At 44.4% G+C, this 21,072-nt stretch overlaps 1 protein-coding gene across 1 annotated transcript in view; it reads right to left on the reverse strand.

Annotated features, from left to right (window-relative positions):
* Positions 1-19,825, reverse strand: part of LOC146797464 (protein SSUH2 homolog) — a 138,519-nt gene extending 118,694 nt beyond the window's left edge. The window contains exon 1 of the mRNA XM_085624490.1: positions 19,723-19,825. Within this exon, the coding sequence (XP_085480616.1) occupies positions 19,723-19,745 (23 nt within the window). The 5' untranslated portion in view covers positions 19,746-19,825. The remainder of the gene's footprint in view (positions 1-19,722) is intronic.
* Between the last annotated feature and the right edge of the window lie 1,247 nt (positions 19,826-21,072).

The raw sequence follows: 21,072 nt of genomic DNA on the forward strand, positions 1-21,072 counted from the left end.
CTGCTCCCTGCCCTCTGCAAGCCTCGCACCCCAAGTCCCGACCAAGTCCAAGTTGATGGTCCAGATGCCGAATAGTGCCATCCATTTTAGTCAAATCCCTCACAAGGTCTTTCCTGATCCCCACAGATGCACCCAGAAAGCTTTCCCGCACTACCACCTTAAAGACCTCCCACCCCACAAGGCAGTTTGACGCAGTACCTTGATCATGTTCAAAGTAGCCCGATCTGGACTCCCGGAGGCCCTCTCAGTATGTAGTATCTTCCAGAGCACTGGGGCACAGGCGCCACTTGGGGATTGCCAGACGTTCTTTCCCCAGGTGGACGCGCATCAATAGTGGGCTATGATCAGACATAGTGCTGCCAAGGTACTCTGTATGCCTGATAAATGGAAGCAGTTGGCTGGGACAAAGGAATTTATCCAAGCAGACATGCAGTGTATATAGGCTGGAATAGAAGGAGTACTCCCTGGTTAGGCCATGCAGCACCCTACAGACATCTTCAATCCCCCTGCTTCCCATCCAGTCCCTGAGCCCTCACGCTAGTCTACGAGCAGGAGCCTCTGGCAAATGTTGGGTGGAGAGTTCCAACTCTGTGTCAGCCACACAGTTGGAATCTCAACCCAGGAGCATGTTCCTGTTAGTGAGTAAGCTCAAATGTGTGGATAGACCGGAAAGGTAGGCCAGGTGGCCCTGCTCTGGGGCATATATGGACCCTATCAATAAGTGTTTGCCATCTAACCTCCCGTCCAGTAAGACATATCTGCCTTCCCTGTAACAAGGAAACCTCTATACCGGCCTATATATTTAAATGAGTGATCTAGCTAGATTCTACATTGCCAAAGATTCCTGCCACATATCATACAATGTCATTTTATTATTCTATGTAGACAAATTATGACTCCTTTTTTGATTTTTGAGCCAAATGTATTATTTCTTTTATCTTTTAAACTTGATATCACATATAGTCAGAACAAACAAAACATTTTTATTTTTTCCTTTTGTAAGAAACAAAGCAATTTTTAACCACTATGATTTTGGTACAAACATATAACGTACTTCATATTATAAAGTGACACCCTAGACATAAAAATCACTTGCATACTCATCCATACTTCCATTGATACAAGGCAATAAGCACTATCTAAAAGGAGGAAAATTAGGGGAAGGGAAATGGGAAACAAAAGACCCTCGAATTGGTCTCAATGTCGTCGTGTGCTGAGATAGATCGAAAAACATTTTTTTTTTTTTGTTTTCTCCAGATCTCCAAAATGGGAGATAACAATCTCCAGTATCACTGTGCTGAAAGCAATTTCGCGGTCAACGCGCGTTTCAGTGGGAGACCACCTTCTTCAGGACCAACAGGAGTTTATTAAAATGTGAAATGTATATACAACTTGTCAGGATGTCTGTGAATCAGAATGTAAATTCAAAACAGCATGTTGTAGGAGCCAACTAAACGGTCTCTACAGAGATTCCAATTTCTGTGGCAACTCGGATAGGAGAAAGTTCAGAGGAAGAAATATTTCACGTCCGTTTCATTTTCTAAGGTCACAATAGCCTAATGCTGGTCAGGGCATGAAGCAGATGTTAGATTCTCTTTGTGCCTCTAAAGTCTTTTCTTTTTTTATATATTTTCTATTAAGGATACTATCCAATCCAATGTTATCTGTCAGTTGTGACCTGCAATGCTTCAAAGGGGACCCTTGCCCATGTCCAGACCAGAGCACCCCTAGCCAATGCAGAATACTCAGTAGCATATACCTGTCCCATGTCCCTGTCCCCTTTAGCGCCTTTCCAGCTGCTGTGCCTTTGGTAGGGTGTGTTTCTTGCAATAAGGCAACGTGAACTGCCATGCACTTTAAGAACATATAGAGCTTATGGCGTTTGGCCGCTGATCCCATGCCCCTTATGTTCCATGTAAGCAGTTTAAACCCTTTATGTGATGCCTCCACAGGAACAGTGTGCCTCCCACGTCTTGGCTTTCCCATCCTGGGCCCCCACGCCTATGTGGGCAAACCTAGCATGCAAGGATATGCGAATCTCAGAGTCCAAAAACAAACAAACCGATCCCAACTCCCCTACCCTGGAGCAGGCACGATGAACTATAAGTGCAATGTACTACCACTATCCACAAGTAAGTGAATAATGGTAAGGGCTCAGGACAGTCACACAAGCAGTGCATGCAGGCATCTCGCTCCGACTCTATCTCATTCATTTAGGCCACAAGCACCCTCAGTGATCACAAAGAAAACCCTGGTAGAAAAGCACACCAGGGACACACAGCTAGACGAGCCAGAGAGAGTCAGCATCAGGTGGGTGTCTGCTGTGGGTCTGGTACAGCCAAGGTGATCCATCACAAGACCGACAGGTCTCTGTCCCCCTCCAGTGCTCAGCCTGTGCAGCCCACCATCCACATACTACAGGTAGACACCTACCCAGAATAGCACCTCAAGTTCATCGCCATTTGCAGCACCCCTCTACTGTGGAACTATCTCACCCACATGAGTCCTTGATATCAAATCAAGACTTCTGTGGAGTCACTTGGGGCATGCTCCATTTACTGGCAGTTGTGGCATCAGAAGAAGACCCCTCAGAGTGGTCATCAAACAGTGTGCCATGGTTGGATCCAAAGTGACCCCACTGATGATCCCAGTCACTGCCCGCAATGCTGCTGCCCTGACTGCATCCACCTGTGTTTGTGTGGGCTTTCTCCGGTGTTCAAGGCTTGTGGGCTTGCAGCATCTCCTTCACAGATGCCGAGGCTGGGGCCTGCCCCTCACTGCCACTTCACATGGGCCTACAGCCTGGTACAATTCAAACCACTCCCAGGCATCAGAGGGGGTCAGGAAGACGTGGGGGGTACTGTTGAGCATCACACTTAGTTTCGCCGGGAGTGATATCTGGGTCCGGTGGCTTAGTGGACAAATGCCTCCACTGCAGGGGCGTGTGTTCCACCTCATGGTCCCGGGTTCAATTCCTAGCGGGTCCACTAAGCCTTTCATCCTTTCTGAGGTCTATAAAATGAGTACCATTGAGTTGGGTAACAAAAAACATCTGTTTTTCAGCGCCAAGATACCCCTTTGGGGGTGAACGTGCGCTTTACAAATACATATGTTATGTAAGTCCTTGTGTCACTTCATAAAGGATGCCTGTTTAGCTTGCACAGCTGCTGTAAAGTCTAGAAACATGGCAACTAATGCGTTCCCAGTAGAGCAGAGTATCACGGTCTTTGTAAAGCAGCAACTTGGCCACCAAGTGAGAGATCAAGCGTAGTTGTAAGTGGAAAAGAGGCGAGTACCAGGCCTCCAATGTAAATATAATATACTTGGTGTAAAAGCTTGAGAAGCACTCGATCAGGAGAAAGTAGATAGTTGTTTTTTGTAAACTTCTCAGGAGGGTAGAATCCGAATTTCAGGGGGGTTTGAGTTCCATGCTTTAGGATCACAGCCCGCAAAGGACTGTAAAAAGGTACATCTTTCTTGAAAGATTTAATTTTGCGTAATAGTGATCCCTTACTATGAAGACGGCAGGGGCTACCTAAGAACTTCAGTTTCTTAGCCAGCAGCACAATTCATTCAAGTGGATGAGTTTCTGGAATTTGCAGGCCATCAATTAGGAGCGAGAACTGTGATCAACGCAGTCGGCCCCTCGGGTCAGATAAGCTGCAGCATGTGAGAAGACTTTAAGAAGAGCTGGAGTTTTGGGAAAAGTTGGATAGAATAGTATTCCCATAGTCTAATCTTGATAATAGTAGTGCTTAAATAACTTCCTTTAGGTCTTGTTCAGGTAAGAAGGGTTTGATCCTCCTTATAAATCCGAGCTTGTAATTTACGCTTCGAGCCAGGGTGATGATATGTCTTTGCAGATCCAGTCTACAGTCCAAAATGAAACCTCGAGATTTTGTGCTATTAATAATAAAGGAAGAGCAGTCAACTTGACTGTGGACATCAGGCATTTTTGTATTGGTGTGGATGATGCTTGTGGCACAAGAACTCCAACTCCTGAGGGTTGCACTTAAGATAGTGCATCATCACCCAGGATTGTATGTTATACAGGATTGGGTCAGCTGGGAGATATCAGGTCATGTACCTCATGTACATCTGGGTGTTAGAGGCACATTGGTGATAAGATACCAGATTATTTTATAATTTCACCCAGAGGTTTGCAGTAAAGATTAAATAAAGCGGGTGCTAGGACAGACCCTTGGGGTGCCCTTTGAGAGACAGCTACCACGTTAGACAGTAAGTGGTCCAAAATAATCATGCCTTTCCCTTTAATGCCCATGTGGTCTTTTAAAGTTTGAATGAGGAAGTCATAGTTGATAGCGTTGAATTCTGCCAAAAGAACAAGGCCAAGGACAAGTCACTATTGTCCAAAATGCAAAGAGCCTCGTCGAAGATTTGTAAGCTAGCTGCCTTGGTACTCTGAACCCACAGTAAAACTCAACTAAAATGTTGCTGTCTTTAAGTTGAGCACTGACACCATTTTCCAAGATTCTGGCATGGTATGGAAACTCAGAGACTGGACTGTAATTTTGGAGACCATCTGGGGCAGCTTTGGGATTTCTTTACTGTGTGACTTTATTCAACACAGTCTCTGTTTCTCCCTTTTCCCACTCCCTTATGACTCTATGCATCACTGGCTGTGGTCAGGGCTGACTTTAGTGAAGATTTCGCCTGGTGCGTCAACTTTTGTTGGTGCACCCTCACTACCACCAACCAACGGTGCCCTTCATCTCTCCATAGCTCCTATCTCAAAGGTATTTTATTTGTTTTATAGTGCTACTCATACTAGTGTAGGGTGTTAAACACTTTACATCACACATACATTATACAGAGACAATGAATCATACGTGTGTAAATCAGTGTATAGAAAATGTTGCATAAGACAAAGAGAACCACAAGGTGTTAGAGTCACATGTCATCCATACTAGCATGCAATATATTTTAAGAGTGCTTGGCCTGAAGAAGCAAAAACTCAGAATTTAAAACATAACACAGTGGTTGGGGTTGGCTTTACTAATAACAATATATTTCTACCCAAACAAACCCTTTTTAGGTCTCGCAGACCTGCGTTGCAGCGCGCATGCGCTGCACGCTCTGCGAGGCTTCTTGTAATCGAGCAGATTTCAGAAGTGGAGTGTAGTTCCGCCCCCTCTTTCCACTGGTTTGCATCATCGTGCATGCTAAACGCTGGCTTTCCATTGTAAGTGAGGCTTTTTAGTAACTCCTTGTTACCGCCCTGTCTCCTTTTTGCCTCGCCCACCTGGTCTGGATCTTTTAATTGTGGCATTACACGGTGTCCTTTAAAAGTCGGTAAGCACTCTTTTAATTTACTTTCAGCGCGATCCGCTTTGAGTGCGGTCTGCCTCGGGCATGCTTCTTTATTTATTTTGCCTTGGCCGCGGTTGCCCGGTCATCCGGGAACGGGGAGAATATGAGGTGAGGCATTATTATTATCTTGACGGGGGCTGCAAGAAGGGAGGGGATTGAGGGGCAAGCGGGAGAACACACGCGACTTGCAAAGAAAATCCCAGTTTGTTTCAGACTCAGAATCACAAATAATAATAATAATAAAGGAGCTTGTAAAGCGCATGGTGACGCCATCTCGGCGTGTCCCCGCGCTGTGGAGAAAAGTCAGAGCCAAGAGATGGCAGTTTAAGAAGAAAACAGATAAGTTTTTAAAAGTTTCCTAAATAAGGGCTCTGAATCCGCTTGCCTGATATTCGTGGGGAGAGAGTTCCATTCTTTGGCAGCCACAACACGAAAGGAACATCCGCCCATTCTGGCTTTCTTGACGCGGGGAATTTTAAGCACTCTTAATTTACTTTCAGTGCGATACGCTTTGAGTTTGGTCCGCCTCGGGCACACTTCTTTATTTATTTTGCCCCGTCCACGGTTGTCTGCATTTGAAATAAGTTTAAAATGCAGTCGAGGTTGTCTTCTTTCTTCCGGCACCCCTATGGGGTGCAATGCGTTTACAAGTTTCAGCTCCCTGCAGCGTTCACCTATGGCTCTTCTGCTAATGTCAGGAGCATGCCCTGGCTTCCATGTGGGATGCTCATGAACAGCTCTATCTGCTTGGGTAGAGGCTTTCATTGGAAAAAGTAATCTCTCACTAACCTGAGACGTAACATCAGCTTTCTTTAAACAGTCAATTTTGGGTTGGAGTCCGAAGGCTTGATGACAGATGCGACCACGGCTGTTCTTTAACCATTTATTAATGTCATTTTTGTAGAACGTCTTACCTTCCGGAAACGTGAGCTTTCGAACAGTTATTTCCCCTTAGGTTTTAGTTTGCATAGATGTAAGGCGAGTTTTTCTGCCATTAGGCCTAGCATACAACGAAGACCATGTTACTGTAAATTAACTTGCCCGGGGAAGAACTACCGCACGCGCATCAGGGAATGTCACATCTAGGATAGGAGTGCGAGGGGCCCATCCCACCTCCATTACATTTGTCTTTTACTACTTAAAAGGATGGGAGAATCCACTTGTTATGCCTGGACCCCCTACTGTGTACCACCTTGTATCATATTTGCGTCACCTCGTTTGGTTTCGTCATAGCCACTTCTTAGGGCAGCTTGTCTGGGCGTTAGCGGGAACTTCATCCCTTCCCTCTGTGTCTAATCTAGATGAAAATGCCGATATCTTTAAACCAAAAAAGCATTTGCAATGCAATAGGTCTCGCATTTACGTGACTTTAAGCTATTGGCATTGTAAATTACTATGCCTTTCATTTATGTTTTAAAAAGGAAAACAAAAATAAATGGCTTTATCATTTGCAATATCAATAGCTCAAATTCGCGTAAATGTGAGACCTATTGCATTGCAAATGCTTGTTTACCAGTATTAGGACAATGAAAGACAGGGGAAAAACATAACTCTCTAGACTATACCTTGCAGTATGTATGCAGCTCTTTGATTACAGTTTGGGAAAAAGGGGGTGGTGATGGACAGAGTTTCTGAATGATGCAGAATACTCTTACCAAGTCAAGAGATCATGGTTTTAATCCATCACCGTTTTTTAGCTCACTGCACCATCCCAGCTCAGAACCTGGCTACATGCAAATTAGTCTGTACCTGTCCCAGTGCATGATGGGAACAGGGCAAACCAAACTACCAAGCCAATTCTTATACTGGGAAGGAAACAAGCTTCCGGGGACCGGTTTCTGGCCTCACAGCCTTCGTCTGCCCGGCTTGCCTGAATCCTGATGGTGCAATGAGCAAGGGACTCACGTCTGAGCATACCCTCCCACACTGAGTGTGGTTAAAAACGATTTGGGAAAAAGGGGGTGGTGATGGACAGAGTTTCTGAATGATGCAGAATACTCTTACCAAGTCAAGAGATCATGGTTTTAATCCATCACCGTTTTTTAGCTCACTGCACCATCCCAGCTCAGAACCTGGCTACATGCAAATTAGTCTGTACCTGTCCCAGTGCATGATGGGAACAGGGCAAACCAAACTACCAAGCCAATTCTTATGCTCTTTGATTACAGTTCATAGCTCAATCTGCTATATAAAGATTGTAACTTATGAACTACAAGTAAAAAAATCTCTGACAAAAGTAGTAACCCACTGAGCAATCTCTATAAAAATACAATTCTATGATTGACATGGTACACGGACTCCGAAGCAGGCATGTTAAACATATTTGCTACTTTATGAGGAGTCAAAAACGCCCCCAGGCAAAATTCGTTCCCTCTCCAGCAGGTAGATTAATCACCAGAGTTTACTAGACATTTTTATTGTTGGCTGACAATTGCTGGACCCACAAGGATCTCTGCAGCAGGTGCTCTTAAACCCATAAACTCAGCGCCCACCTCCGAGCTCGGCGCCCAGGGCCGTGGCACCGCTCACACCACCTTAAAGCGAGCCCTGGGTGTGTCTTAGTTGCTCGTTTCTCCCTCTTTCATGGGGTGTGTGTTCAGCACTTGCTGTGGTTCTCCGTTATTTATATTATCTTATGCCTCTCTTCATCACAGCTCCTGTTTGTCACCTCTTCATCCCGCCCTTTGCCTTCATTCATCTCATTTCGTATCTCTTCTCTCTTCCTCTCCACTTGTGACTTCATTCATCACAGACTGCTCCCTCTGACTCTCTGTTTACACTCATCACAGGCCTTACTTCTCAGCTGTCGCTCTTGATTATTCAGCACATGCTCCGTTTCTCGCCTTTCCTCCTTCTCCTGCTCATTCCCTCATCAACTTACTTTGAGGCTCACGACACTTTTTACCAAACAAACACACGTATTCATTTGAAATCTATGACGAATGTAGATGGAGGATTTAGTTATGCACTCGTGTTTTTTGTGGACAGCTCTCCAGTTTTTCTACATTCCTGCAATACATGTTTGTAAAGTCCACATGTTGCAAATGCCACGGCAGGGAGGCGTGACCAGCTGCCTCTGAAGGTCGAAAAGACACCTTTTGTTACCTGCCACTCCAGACTCGAACAAAGGAGGATTTCCACAATCCTGCTGGGCGTTTGAAAGATGCTGCCTACACCTGCCTTAAACAAATCCTCTAGTGAACGCAGACACACCCCTCCTAACTTCAGTGGAAGGACCCTACGTGAATACTGACCAACCCCTCCAAAAGAGGTAGTGATTCCCAAATTTCCCTGAAATTCAAATAAACACTGCACACCCACTCATTTTTCTTTTTTTAAGCGTCTTTTATTTAGTTTGTGCTGCTACTGTCTGCTGTCTGGTTGCTAAAGACTTCTTGTGGACATTCTGAAAGATTCCCTGGGAATGCATCCCTCTCATTGCTTACCTTTGGCTTAATATTCAATTGCGGTTGATTGGATACTGCAAGTGGGCCACCCACCTTAGGAATATAGCAGGAAGATGTTCTGTCTGCTATATTACAAGTCCATTCATGTCAATGGGTTTCTGAGTAGGGCGGATGAGACATCTCCACTTGTTGTCAGGTGTGCCAATCCAACAAATTCCACATTTGGCCCCTGTTCCTTTTAGAGTCTTTATTTTTAATGTTGCTAGTGGACTGCGATCAATCTTGAATTTGAGCTGTGTCTCAAGTTTCTCCGTGCTAGCACGCATGCATTTATTTAGGTCTGATCAAGACCCATGTTAAAGGAATGGATGTCTGCATCTGGGGTGGTAACTGCTAAAGCAACTAAGCCAGGGCTAGGCTGGGCTATTCAGTTGTGGTTGGCCACAGTCTGTAAGTGGGACATCCAAATTAGGAATATAGCAGGAAGATTATTTGTTACAGCAAGCTAAAAATTCCAGAATTATCCATTGTCTTGTGTAAAGGGGCCATAGGTTTGACAAAACATTAATTTTGGAATCAACTCTGATGACATACATACTGCTTAGATATTTTAAATAAAAAGTGTGCTTTAGTGCAGGTCAAACGTGTCTGGATGACTGTGCATCACTTTTTTAATGATTTTGCACTAAACATTACAGTGATAAGTACTTCCATACAGGCACAGCCCAGTCAATAATGTGGATCCTACATCCTGTGTCTCCATGGACAGCCAAGCACAACGTGCATTTCAGCAAAGTTTTAATAGCTGGACCTAAAACCTCAGGAATCCACAGATGCCTTTGAACCACTTACTGTGTATTTTTCAGGGACTATATCGACACTGAAGTGAGAAGGAACAGAGTTCCTCTGCTTTTTATTACTTGTAAATGCTTACATTACTTTCTTTATACAGCAGTTTTCAGTTCTTCTATTCTTAGGTTTCGTCTGCACAGTGCTTGCGCTGTGCTTGAGAAATCTATTGTTTTTATTATAAACTTAAAAGGGACTTACATCCCGCCTCCTCGCTTTCCTGGCTTCTCATTGGTTCCTGTTTGTGCCACTTACCTTTCCTCCATTTCTATTGGCTGTAGCATATTTTCTTGTATTTACCAATGCTTGTTTCTCGTCTGCTTCTCTTAACAGTATTTTGGTGGCGGGAAACTGATGTCACCCACTTTGGTGGAACTATATTTTCATAAAGTTTTCCCTTTTACTATTGCAGCATATTTATATAACAATTTATCACCCGGAGAGATTAAGTGATTTGCATCAAGCAATCAATCAGGGGGTTTTGAAGTGCAGCTACTCACCTGTGAGGGTCTCAAGGCGCTGAGAAGGGGGGGGGGGTGGGAGGGTGCGGGGGAGCAGCTCCGGTTCATTCGAAGAGCCAGGCCTTGAGGTTGGTAGTGAAGATGTGCAGAGTGGGGGCGCGTCTGTGTCGACGGTTCTTCCACCCGTTCTTGCTCTGTGGATGCTCGGGGGTTCGGCGAGGTTGGCGGATCAGAGGTTTCTCTTGAGTACGTGGAAGGAAATTCTTCCATTGAGATATTGGGGTCCGTGTTGTGGAGGCATTTGTAGGCGTGGGTGAGTATCTTGAAAGTTTCTCTCTTCTCGACGGGGAGCCAGTGGAGTTTTTGCAGGTGTTGGGTGATGCATAGAATCACAGGATGTTGTGCGGCGCCGCAGAGACTCGAACCGGGATCCCAAGTTCTCGAGTCAGCTGCTCTGCCCGCTGCCCCACATCCTCTCCACTCCCATGTTATCTGTTAAGGAGCTCTTTCCTTCTCCTGGACGATGATTGATGAAAACAGCTCTTTATCCGTTACATAGACGAAACCAATGCATTACCAATGCTTGTTCCTTCTGCAGTTATAGCATACATCTTTTTAATTCGCCTGTGGTGAATATCACGAGACTAGAATATTGCATTGCAATTGAATTAGAGGTGCAGTATTATAGCATGTCTTGCATTTTGTTTTGCGGAAATGTTTAAGAGAGGAAACACGCAACAGAGCATAACAGTGATGGAGACACAGTAAAGAGTACACGTACGCTATTTCAATTCAGTATAAAACCCGAAACAGACAGAGCAGGCTCTGCTAATCCTCAAACTAATCTTGGACCTTAAAGACAATTAGAGCGAATCCAATGACACTAGAGATTACACATTTTTGTTCAGGACTATCGAACGTAGTTAAGCATAGATTATATACTGAATAGAACCAACCTAGAAGCAGAAAACATCGGAGTGGAAATTCACTCCACCACTTTTTCAGACCATGCCCGGTTGACACACTCCCTAGCCCCGGGATCGGACTGGTCTATAGGGTAATCAGGCAGTGCCTTATGGGCTGGTCTCATAGGTCATTGTGTGGGACAGTTTTTGGCTGTTTGTGGGCCTGTTCCATGGACTGTTGTGCCTGTTTTTACTGTTGACTTCCCCGATATTAAAACAAACATTGCCTGCAGCAAGCTCAAAAATATGCAGTCTTCCATACTTTTCAAAACACTTATACAGTGTGTCTTTGCAAATTGAAAAATCCCCAAATTGCAAAAAACAGCCACTCTTTTAGGTGTGTAATTCACTAATGGGGGCACTTTCATTTTGGTGCCCGGGCCGAGATTCTGTCCCAGCCAGACCCTGATCACAGGAGCTCCAACATACCGCAGATGGGGCCTACAGACAGTCGTGCAGAGAGATCTGGCCCTCAGATCAATCAATTAAGGATTTGCAAAGTGCAGCATATCACACATGAGGCACAAAACTGGACACCCAAATGGTGGAATATTTCACCATCAATTATACAAGAGAGGTGGTGTTAAAATTGCACTGGATGCCTTTAAGACAGTGATGAGATGGAAATGCAGTGGGTCTCAATTGAATTAGGGCTCAGGAGAGGAAGCCTGTAGTGAAAGCACCTTGAGCAACAAAGCAACAACACAAGACGACTCCCTTGTTGCCCTTACGCTCCAGGGCACTGAAATGCAGGGAAAGATTAATAAGCAGAATGTCTCTTGAGGGGAATCACCTTCTCTCTTAAGGGTCTAAACTAGAGGAATTCCACTCCTTCCACATCCTACTTTACAAAGTGGACTCTCCGTCTACAAGTTGATCATTTATATTAATTTGCCATCTCACAGACATCCATATCATAACAGAGGTGTGGGAGTGATCATCCAAACCCTAAAACCTGGTAAAGCCTCAGGCCTAGATGGATTTCCAGGAGGTTTCTATAGAGCCTTTGTACATAATTTCTTCCTTAAACTTGCCTCCCAATAGAACAATCTTGATGTGCTGCCTAGGGTGATTCCTTCAACAAGAGAGGCCGATATATCCTTTATAATTAAACCTGGGAAAGATCCCATATTGTGCTCGTGCTGCAGAACAGTATCCCTTATTAACACTAATGCAAAACTGTTCACAAAATCCCATCAATGAGATTTACTGCCATCCCATGCCAACAGATCTATTCCTTCCAATTGATCCTTAGCACACAGAGCCACTGGTAACTGGGATCCAGGAAGAGCCCAGCACAGAAGGAATTTGTTTGGCCCAGATAACCACTAAAACTATCAATATCTGCAGTCAACGTTCTTCTTACCCTCTCCTCTCCTGAACCATCATGCACAAATCCAATGATGTTGCTGCCGGACTTTGAAAAGATGGCAAGCTCTAAAATTAATTTGAGCAAGTCTGAGCTACTCAATTTATCCATCAGCCCTACAAAAAGATGGTCTTTGGCTGGGTGGCTAAGTTAATTAAATATCTACGCGTCAATATCACAACTTATTTGGAACAAACTACACAAAAGATTTCAATACTGCTATGCAGTGACCTGAGAAAATCATCTCTCGGCTAGGGCAAATCAATCCTATCAAACTGGATGTCCGGCTGAGACCTACTCGGTCTGTTTCAGGCACTTCCAGTAATAGTCGATCCTAATTTTGTTCAAGAGACCAATCAGCATCTGACCCCCTTCATGTGGCAGGGCTCACGCCCACAACTGGCACAAAAGATCCTTAAAAGGCCTTGAGAGTAGGTGGCATAGACTGCCCCAACCTCCATGTCTGCAACAAAGCAGATCAACCACAGATAATAGCAGAGTGGTCTTGCTAGGATAAAATTTGCCAAACATGAGCAAGCACTGAAAGGAGGTCTACTTTGCATTTTAAAACACCCCTTTAACATGTCCTTTAGGTCCCCCATGATCCTACCACTTTGCCCTCCAATACATACCTATTAACATGAACCCAGCCTTCTCTCCAGCATCGGGTACATCAGAGGGTTGGCAATAGAAGATGGGATATACCATGATCATGGATATGTTTAAGAATACCCAAATTAAATCATTCAAAACTTGTACAATTAATTTCAATATTGAAGAGGCAGAAATATTCCATGATATTAACTAAGGCATTGGGTAATGCACCTCACATTGAAACCTGTAGGTACCAGGGATCACATACCCGTCTAGAAATTCATGGCTTCCACAGCAGGCTCAAAAGGCATTATATAAAAATCTATGACATTTTAATTGATGCAACCTCTATACTCCAATGCCCCCACATAGAACAATGGTCACATGTTCTAGTGATGTAAATCAGGGAGGCCACATGGAGATTACTCTGGCAAGAAATTAGTGTAAAACATCAAAAGCATGAAGGGGATGGACTCGCACCACCAACTCATTTATGATGGCTACATGTACTTGACTAAGATACATCAGTTCCACCCAGAGGCTGACGTTATATGATTAGAGGCTGCAGCTTCCTGGAGAGTAAGCATGTATGGTGGGATTGCTAAACTGTTTAAAGATACTTGACAGAAATTCCAGCAGGAATGAAAACTGTTATTGGCAATCCTCTACCAAATGATATGGGCTTTGTGGTGTTAGGCTCAGGCTCCCCCCTTCCCAAGCGGCAGACAAAGGCAAGAAGGGTTCTTGTGTTGAATTGACTAGGAGCTCCCAAATCAGTGTTAACTTTTAACTAGAAATGCGGGGAACCATGTTCGATCATGCAGCGGAACAAAAGAATCGGAACATTTCAGCCACAAAAAGACTTAGTAATTGGGTGGTGGAAATGTAGGGGGGAGGAGGCTACAATGAATTTAAAAAGCTGTGGCTACCCTTATTGTAATACCTCCCAGTAGGTTTTCCCGTTGTACACTGTCCATATAGACTCGAAGCATCCGGGCTTATTATCTTATTAACAAAAGGACGGAGAAATAAAGGGTGGTGAGGATAAATGAGTTGATCACTGGTAGGAAATAAACAAGAGCTGAGCTAACGCCAAGCAATCTTTAAATCAATCACACAGTAACCACAAATTCTCCATCCCTTCCACCCCTACCGAAAATCAATGCCCCAAACAACTTTTGGCCTCTATCACTATTCACACACCTCTACTACCGGATAGTTTCAACTCTAACAAAGTTATTTTAATGAGCCACTGGATTGCACAGTTGTAGTGTTAAATATTGGTGCTTATTCCCGAGATACATTTAAGATAGTTGGCAATCGGTTCGGGCAAATCAAATTGTTGCTGCTGTACATGGTGTGTTTGTTTTAAACATTGAAACGTGTTGTGAGTGAGATCTACCTGATTTATCACACTTCAAATGCTACCCGTACAAACCTTAATCTCCTACAGTGCCTTCCCCTCCATATCCTGTCGTCTCACACCAAAAGTCCTGACTAATTTGTCTGATAGCGACAACCAAGCCTCTAAACCAATGTTCTTCAAACCCCCTTTCCTATGGCGGCAGCCTCCATGGTGGGCGCAAAGGATTGTCAAGGGGGAGCGGGGCTCAGAAGCAGAGGAGAACTTAGTCTGTCACTGTTTTGAGATTTAGTGGAAGAAAACAGATCAGCTTGGAGCCGGTTGCTAACGGGCAGCTAGTAACACTAGTCAATCAGATCAGGTGCTGGTTAGGAGGGGTCAAATGAAGCATCATACAACCCCCAAATCACCTCAATATTGATAAAGGATCACACTATGAAGATGTTTAGGGTGGATGTTCTGCCAATGGCCAACATGTATTTCAGGGTGCTTTTAAAAAAAATAACTGAACATAACTGCAGCATTTGAAATGTTAAATATATTCAGACCTGCAAGAGATCCCACACCTTGTGTACCATCAATCAGTCTGGATATATTAACCATGGTCCTGTAGTAGAACTCATAAATGCGCTTTTAACATTGTAAGTAAAAGGTTAAAACAAAGCTCAACATACAAAGTGTGTTTGGCTAAAAATCCAGAGCTGGAAGCTGTAATACCATAGCATAAGGTCAACTGACCCAGAAATGATACTGTAAAAAAAAAAGGAAAGACTGTACAATTATTTTTGTTAGACACCTTCTAAACTGCCTTACAAATTGTGGCTCCTTTTCTTACAATGTATTTTTAATTCCACATGCTGTTTTCTTAAAATAAATTCTGTAATGCAAAACATTGGTTTTGGGTCATTCCTTTAAGGGGCCTCTCCATCTAGTGACACGCAGGAAGCCCCCCAATGGGCCAAGATTTGAAAATATCTGTGTTTGTGCCAGGGGTACTGTGGCCCTTTCATAAGGTACAACGGTTCCCAGACGGAGCTTCCATTCACACTTTGGACCCACAGTATCATTATATTTCCCAAAAGTTGAAATCTGGAAACAGGACCTACATAATCCAACCACAGATTATAAAGCACAGGAGAGAAAATATTTTTAAGGTAAAACATATTGAAACTATGGACCAAAACCTCTCCGTTGGCCACACATTTCCCTCTTCTATCCCTCCATTATCCTTTTCAATCCAAATAACAGACTAACATATCCACCGCGCAAATTACTTTCATTTTTCACTATACTAATGCACCACTAATCCTTTATGGGTTCCGGAGTTGTGTGCTTCGTGCCGAAAATGCGCTTCAACACCTCATCAGGGGTAGCAAGCGCTATATAAATGCAAACCTTTTCCCTCTTCTATCCCGCCACCTACCCTTCTCAAGTCAAATAGACTAACATACCCACCACTCAAATTACTTTCATATTTCACTATGCTAATTCACCACTAACCCTTTATGGGTTTCAGAGTATCGTGCCGCTCGCCGAAAAAGTGCTTCAATGCCTTGTCAGGGGTAGTAGGCGCTATATAAATGCAATTACAGTACAGTACAGTACATGGGGGAGGCTCAGTCACATGCCAACAGAACCGATTCCGGCGGGATACTCCCGATTTTAGAAGACAAAATTGCTTTTCTTTTTTTGCTCTCCACTGCCTCTGCTACAATTTAAATCAATGGGTAAAATACATGCTAACTTTTTTTCTCCAAATGCTCCCACTTTCATGTTCTAAAATGCTGGCATGCATTTCAGCGAGTCATTTCCCATCGGGAACCTCAGCAGTGACTGGACGGTCACGAGTATGAAACCCGGAAGAGACAGGAAATTGAGAAACATTAAAGTAGCAGGACTCCTGATTAAGTTATCTCTGTATAGTTGCAAAACATTCTGTGAAAGTCACAGTGCTCGCAAAACTTGAAACAGCATGAATTGGTTGCTCCTTTCCCCTAATAATTACCATTTCAAAGATGTTCTTATCTGTATCTGTTTTTAATACCTCACTGACAACACCTGCTCGCTCTGCCCTTTGCTCCTCAGCAGGCAGACTTTCTTTTCCATTATGCCTAACTTCTCACTTTCTGGTGCAGTCCAACAAAACTCGCCAGCAGGCTTCCCCTTTTGATCTCAAAATCAGTGCAGTGGTGTAAACGTTTCAGTTACCGGTCGGTAACAGCTAAACTTACTGGGTGACTTCATGTCACTAAGAACTAAATGATCCACTGCTGGGTCCTTCGTTTACAAATCATTGTTTCAGCAGGGGCATGGATACCATTAGTGCAGCTGGTGCAGTGCCACTGGTGACCTGAGGGGTCCACTGAAATCTTTTAATTGCTGTATTTTCTACCCCAACAGCATTCAAAAGGGCCATTTTCCTTGCTTGCACCAGGGCTTGTTGCATTCTTGCTACACTACTGGTTTTAAGGTGTATTATTTCAATTTGGACTAACTGAGGTTAACGTGGACTACAATACCCAGAATGCATTAGGATGTTAAATGATAGCCCACAATAGGAGCATTGAATATTTAAAAAACTTTTTGGTAAACCTAGTTATAAGATTAAATAAGAATTGTACAGGGCTGTTTGACCCAGCACTCCCTGCAGGGTCACACCCAAACATTTTGCCTTTACCCTCCAGTTTTTGGTGTATTCGTTTTTGCTGGACTTAGGACTCTGTGCACCTTACCACTGCTAAAGAGCTTGTGCTCACTCTTCAAGACATGGTAAAATTGGCTTACACCCAATTGGCACATTTAATTAATGTGTATGTCCCTAGTAAAGTTATACTACATGTACCCAGAGCCTGTAAATTAAATGTTACTAGTGTGCCTGCAGCATCGATTGTAGCACTTAAGTAGCCACATAAGTAGCCCCTTTAAACTTGTCTCAGGCCTCCCATTGCAGCCTGTGTGTGCAGTTTTTAAACTGACATTTCGACCTGGTAAAATGAGCCTTTTATCAGGACCAAAGCTTTCTTTATAATGCAAGCAAGTCACTGCTACAGTAGGCCCTGGACTTCCCATAGGGCAGGATGCAGAGTATTTAAAAAGTGAGACATGTACTTTTAAGTTTTATATGTCCTAGTAAGGAAAAACTCTTAAATTCGTTTTTTCACTACTGCAAGACCTACTTCTCCTTTAGGTAAACGTTAAGTTACCTTTTTACATGTAATCCGCTGCAATTGCCAACTGAGAGTAGGTCCCCAGGTCATGTTTGATGTCTTTAGAATCATAATGAAAAATCCACTCTCATGGTAAAGTCGGATTTTAAATTACAATTTTGAAAAATGCCACCTTTAGAAAGAAAGCATTTACTTTCCTTAACCATTTAGTGCCTGGAGCTTGTCTCTGGGTTGCATGACTGCATGTATTGCCAGCTGAGCTTTGTGTATTCCTTCTAGACAGCCACATAAAATACAGAGCTTAGGTGTGTGTGGATGGGCCATCAATGGCGGGCTGGGAGGGCTGAGCTGGGCACAGCCCTACTTAAACTTGAAGAGGCTGTGTTCTCCCTACACCCAAAGGACTGTGTACCCCTGTAGTTAGTCTGGAGCCAGGGCAGGGAAGGCATGATGCATGAGGTCTTCAAAGGGAATTTATAGAAGCTTCTCCCACCTTCCAGAGGAAGGGGAACAGGGTATAAATATTGGACACCAACTCTTCAGTACACTTCTAGGCTTGTAGATACTCTGCCAGAAAGAAGGACTGCTGTGCTGCTGAACAGACTACTACTCTGATGCTCTAACTGCTGCCCTGCTGTACTGACCTGCTGCCCTCTTGCCTAAGTAAGAAGGCCTGAACCTACAACTGCTGAACTCGGGAATCCAACGTGACTCCAAGTGCTAGTTCACTTGCCTCCTGACTAGATCCTCTGAGACAGAAAGCTCCAACAACTTCGGACCCGGCACTTGGATTTTGCCATGTGTGAGACTACCCTGCTAAGTGGTGCCACCCCAGCCATGGACCCTTGGAAATGGGCCTGAGGAGCTCTGCCAGCCTCTGTGGATCTAGCGGAACCGACTCACCTCCTCTGTTCTGCGGCACAAACCAGAGCAGAACCGATGCTGCATGCTTCAGAACTGTCACAAAAACCCGCATTGTAACCCGTCCCCTCATCGAAACCGCCGCTACGCAACACATCGTCGGTGCAGGTACTCACATTCCTCATCAACAGCAGCCTCGAAGATGACGCCAGACTCTACATCGGAGCCTCGCAGCTCCTCGGAACCGATGCATCACCCCAACTGCACTGCGCATCCTCGCCGAACTATGAATCGCAAGCCCTCGTCGACGGGATAATCGATGATGACACAAGCCCTCGCACCGCATCCGCACCGCATCCTCGCCGCATCTCAGAACTGACACGACGCATCGTTGACATTGATCCATGCAATGCTCTGAAAAACCAGGATTTAAGGTATTCTGTTCAACGGGCCTAACGAGGTCCCTGTAGCCAGCCCACAATCCATTGCAGTCAGCCTGAACTTGTGACTTTGTCCCGGTCCGGCGCAACCAGATATACACAGCACCCGCTTTGTTCTTTTTGGTGCTATTTCTATTGAAATCATAAAACCCTCATATCTGCGGTCTTAGTGATTTAGATATGTTGTTTAGGGCTTGTTATATTTATTAAACATTACCCTATTTGTCTAATCTGGTGCTGGATGCTTTTGTGGTGTTTTGTCACTGTGTCACTGTTTGAAGTGTTTCATAAATACTTTACACATTGCCTCTGAGTTAAGCCTGACTGCTCTGTGCCAGGCTACCCAAGGGCTGAGCAAAGGTTAATTTAGAGTTAGTTGCTTGTGACTTAACCCTGAGAATTAATAGTGTTTGCTGCGTGAGAAGGGTTTCTCTTCCTTCAATCAGTAACCCAATTTCTTAGAAGGGTGATTCGATGGACTTGACATGCAATCTTACTTTCAACTGAAGAGTCCAGTGCTCCACCAAACATTTCATCCTGCCTGGGCACTCGTAAATCTGATAGTTGTGACACCAAACACCGTCCCATCTGCAGCCACGTGACCCTCGCTGGCCTGATTCTACATGAAGGGGGTCAGCTCAATTCTCTTTCTTCCCCCTAAATCCACCATCGCCATTAACAAAACACACAGCTCACCCACCACGTCTACCGCCCTCGAACGCCTCGTCAGGCGTCCATACCCAGTGATTCTGAGCTGAACTCCACCCTCGCGCCGATGTTGTGTCCAGAACTCGTAAACGCGAACTTTATCTGCACTAAGAATCGGTAACACAAAGCGCCTAGTTTAATGTCCTTAAAGTGCGCTTATCCTCAAATTAGCTCCACGCTTGGGGGCGAGGGAGAGGAGTTGCTCACCTGAGGGGCGACCCAGTCGACATTCTGTTGCTGTCTGTACTTCTGTCAGCAACTCCAGCATGAGAAGGAGGAAGTAAAACAAGCTGCCAGTCACGCAGCCCTCTCAGACACAGGGCATGCCTACAGAAGCATGGCCGATATCTGCCTGTTATCTGGGACTTTTTGTGTCACGCGTCAAACAATTTAGACCCTGTTTAATTTGATTCCCGGGGCGCACTGTTGTATCACGTCAGTCAACATGCCACAGAACACCATAGAGCGCCACACAGAGAACGTTTTTTATTAACACACGTTAAATTGGAGGTAGAGTTATGCATCTGCAAGAACACGGACCCTGCATGTTTAAAACATTACAAACGGTGACTTTGTTAGATGTTAAGTGGATTTACGGAAATGCATATTATTCGGACTTTCCTCCACTGAGAAAGAGTAAGTTTATAAGTTTCCCTCCAATTTCTTTTTTCCTGAGGCAGCGGGGAGGGGTGAAAAGAGGAAAAGGGTACATGGGACAAACTGGTTTAGGTTCGTCAATGTACCCTTGAGTGAATTTGCAACTTGTGTATATGTAACTCTAAACACTAGTATCTGTAGTAGACTTTGTACTTACTACCATTCTAATGTGAATTTAGAGTTTATCCGTTTCTATCTTTTATGTAATGCATTTACTCTGAAGTCCTTATGTAATGCAACTGGTTCTATTGTTAAGCGCCCTGGCACCTTCGGGTAAAGTATGCGCTGTATAAAAACGCATAAATAAATAAATAAATGTAATTATGTCCTCATTACAGGTTTTTTTTGTCTAGCCATCTTCTTTTGCCGATGGTCCTCACAGAGTGGAAGTAGAGGTATTTTTCTGTGAAGCACAGTGCGCATTGGGGTTCTTACCTTATGGGAAAATAAAGACAAAAATTACATTTCAGGGCAATAAATGAAAAATGAAGAAATTTGAAAATTAAGACCTTTGCACAGGTCTTAATGAAGACACAAAGGACTTAGAAAGTATGTGTGGGGCCGTGATCTGGCCACAAACGAAGATGGCCGCTTAAGGCTGGAGCTCCTTCGAGAGGCGGTTCCTGGACAGAGTCAACAGCTTCGGCGGTGGCACGAGAGCCCCACAGCCCATCCCTACTATTTCACTCCCACACCCTGAGACCAGATCGGGGAGCTCTGGATGTTTCTGCGCCGGCAAAGCCTCTCTACGCACAATCTGAGGCTGGACAGATGCCCGCTGGGCCTTGAGGCAGGAACGAAGCCTCAGCCCTCTCACAATGGTCCCGCCCAGACCCTCCCTTCTCCTTCCGACTCTCTGAGTTTGGTTAACAGCTGCCGGCGCTCCAACCTTTACCGTGG

The sequence above is a fragment of the Triturus cristatus genome, chromosome 9, assembly GCF_964204655.1.
Source record: "Triturus cristatus chromosome 9, aTriCri1.1, whole genome shotgun sequence".
Taxonomy (NCBI): domain Eukaryota; kingdom Metazoa; phylum Chordata; class Amphibia; order Caudata; family Salamandridae; genus Triturus; species Triturus cristatus.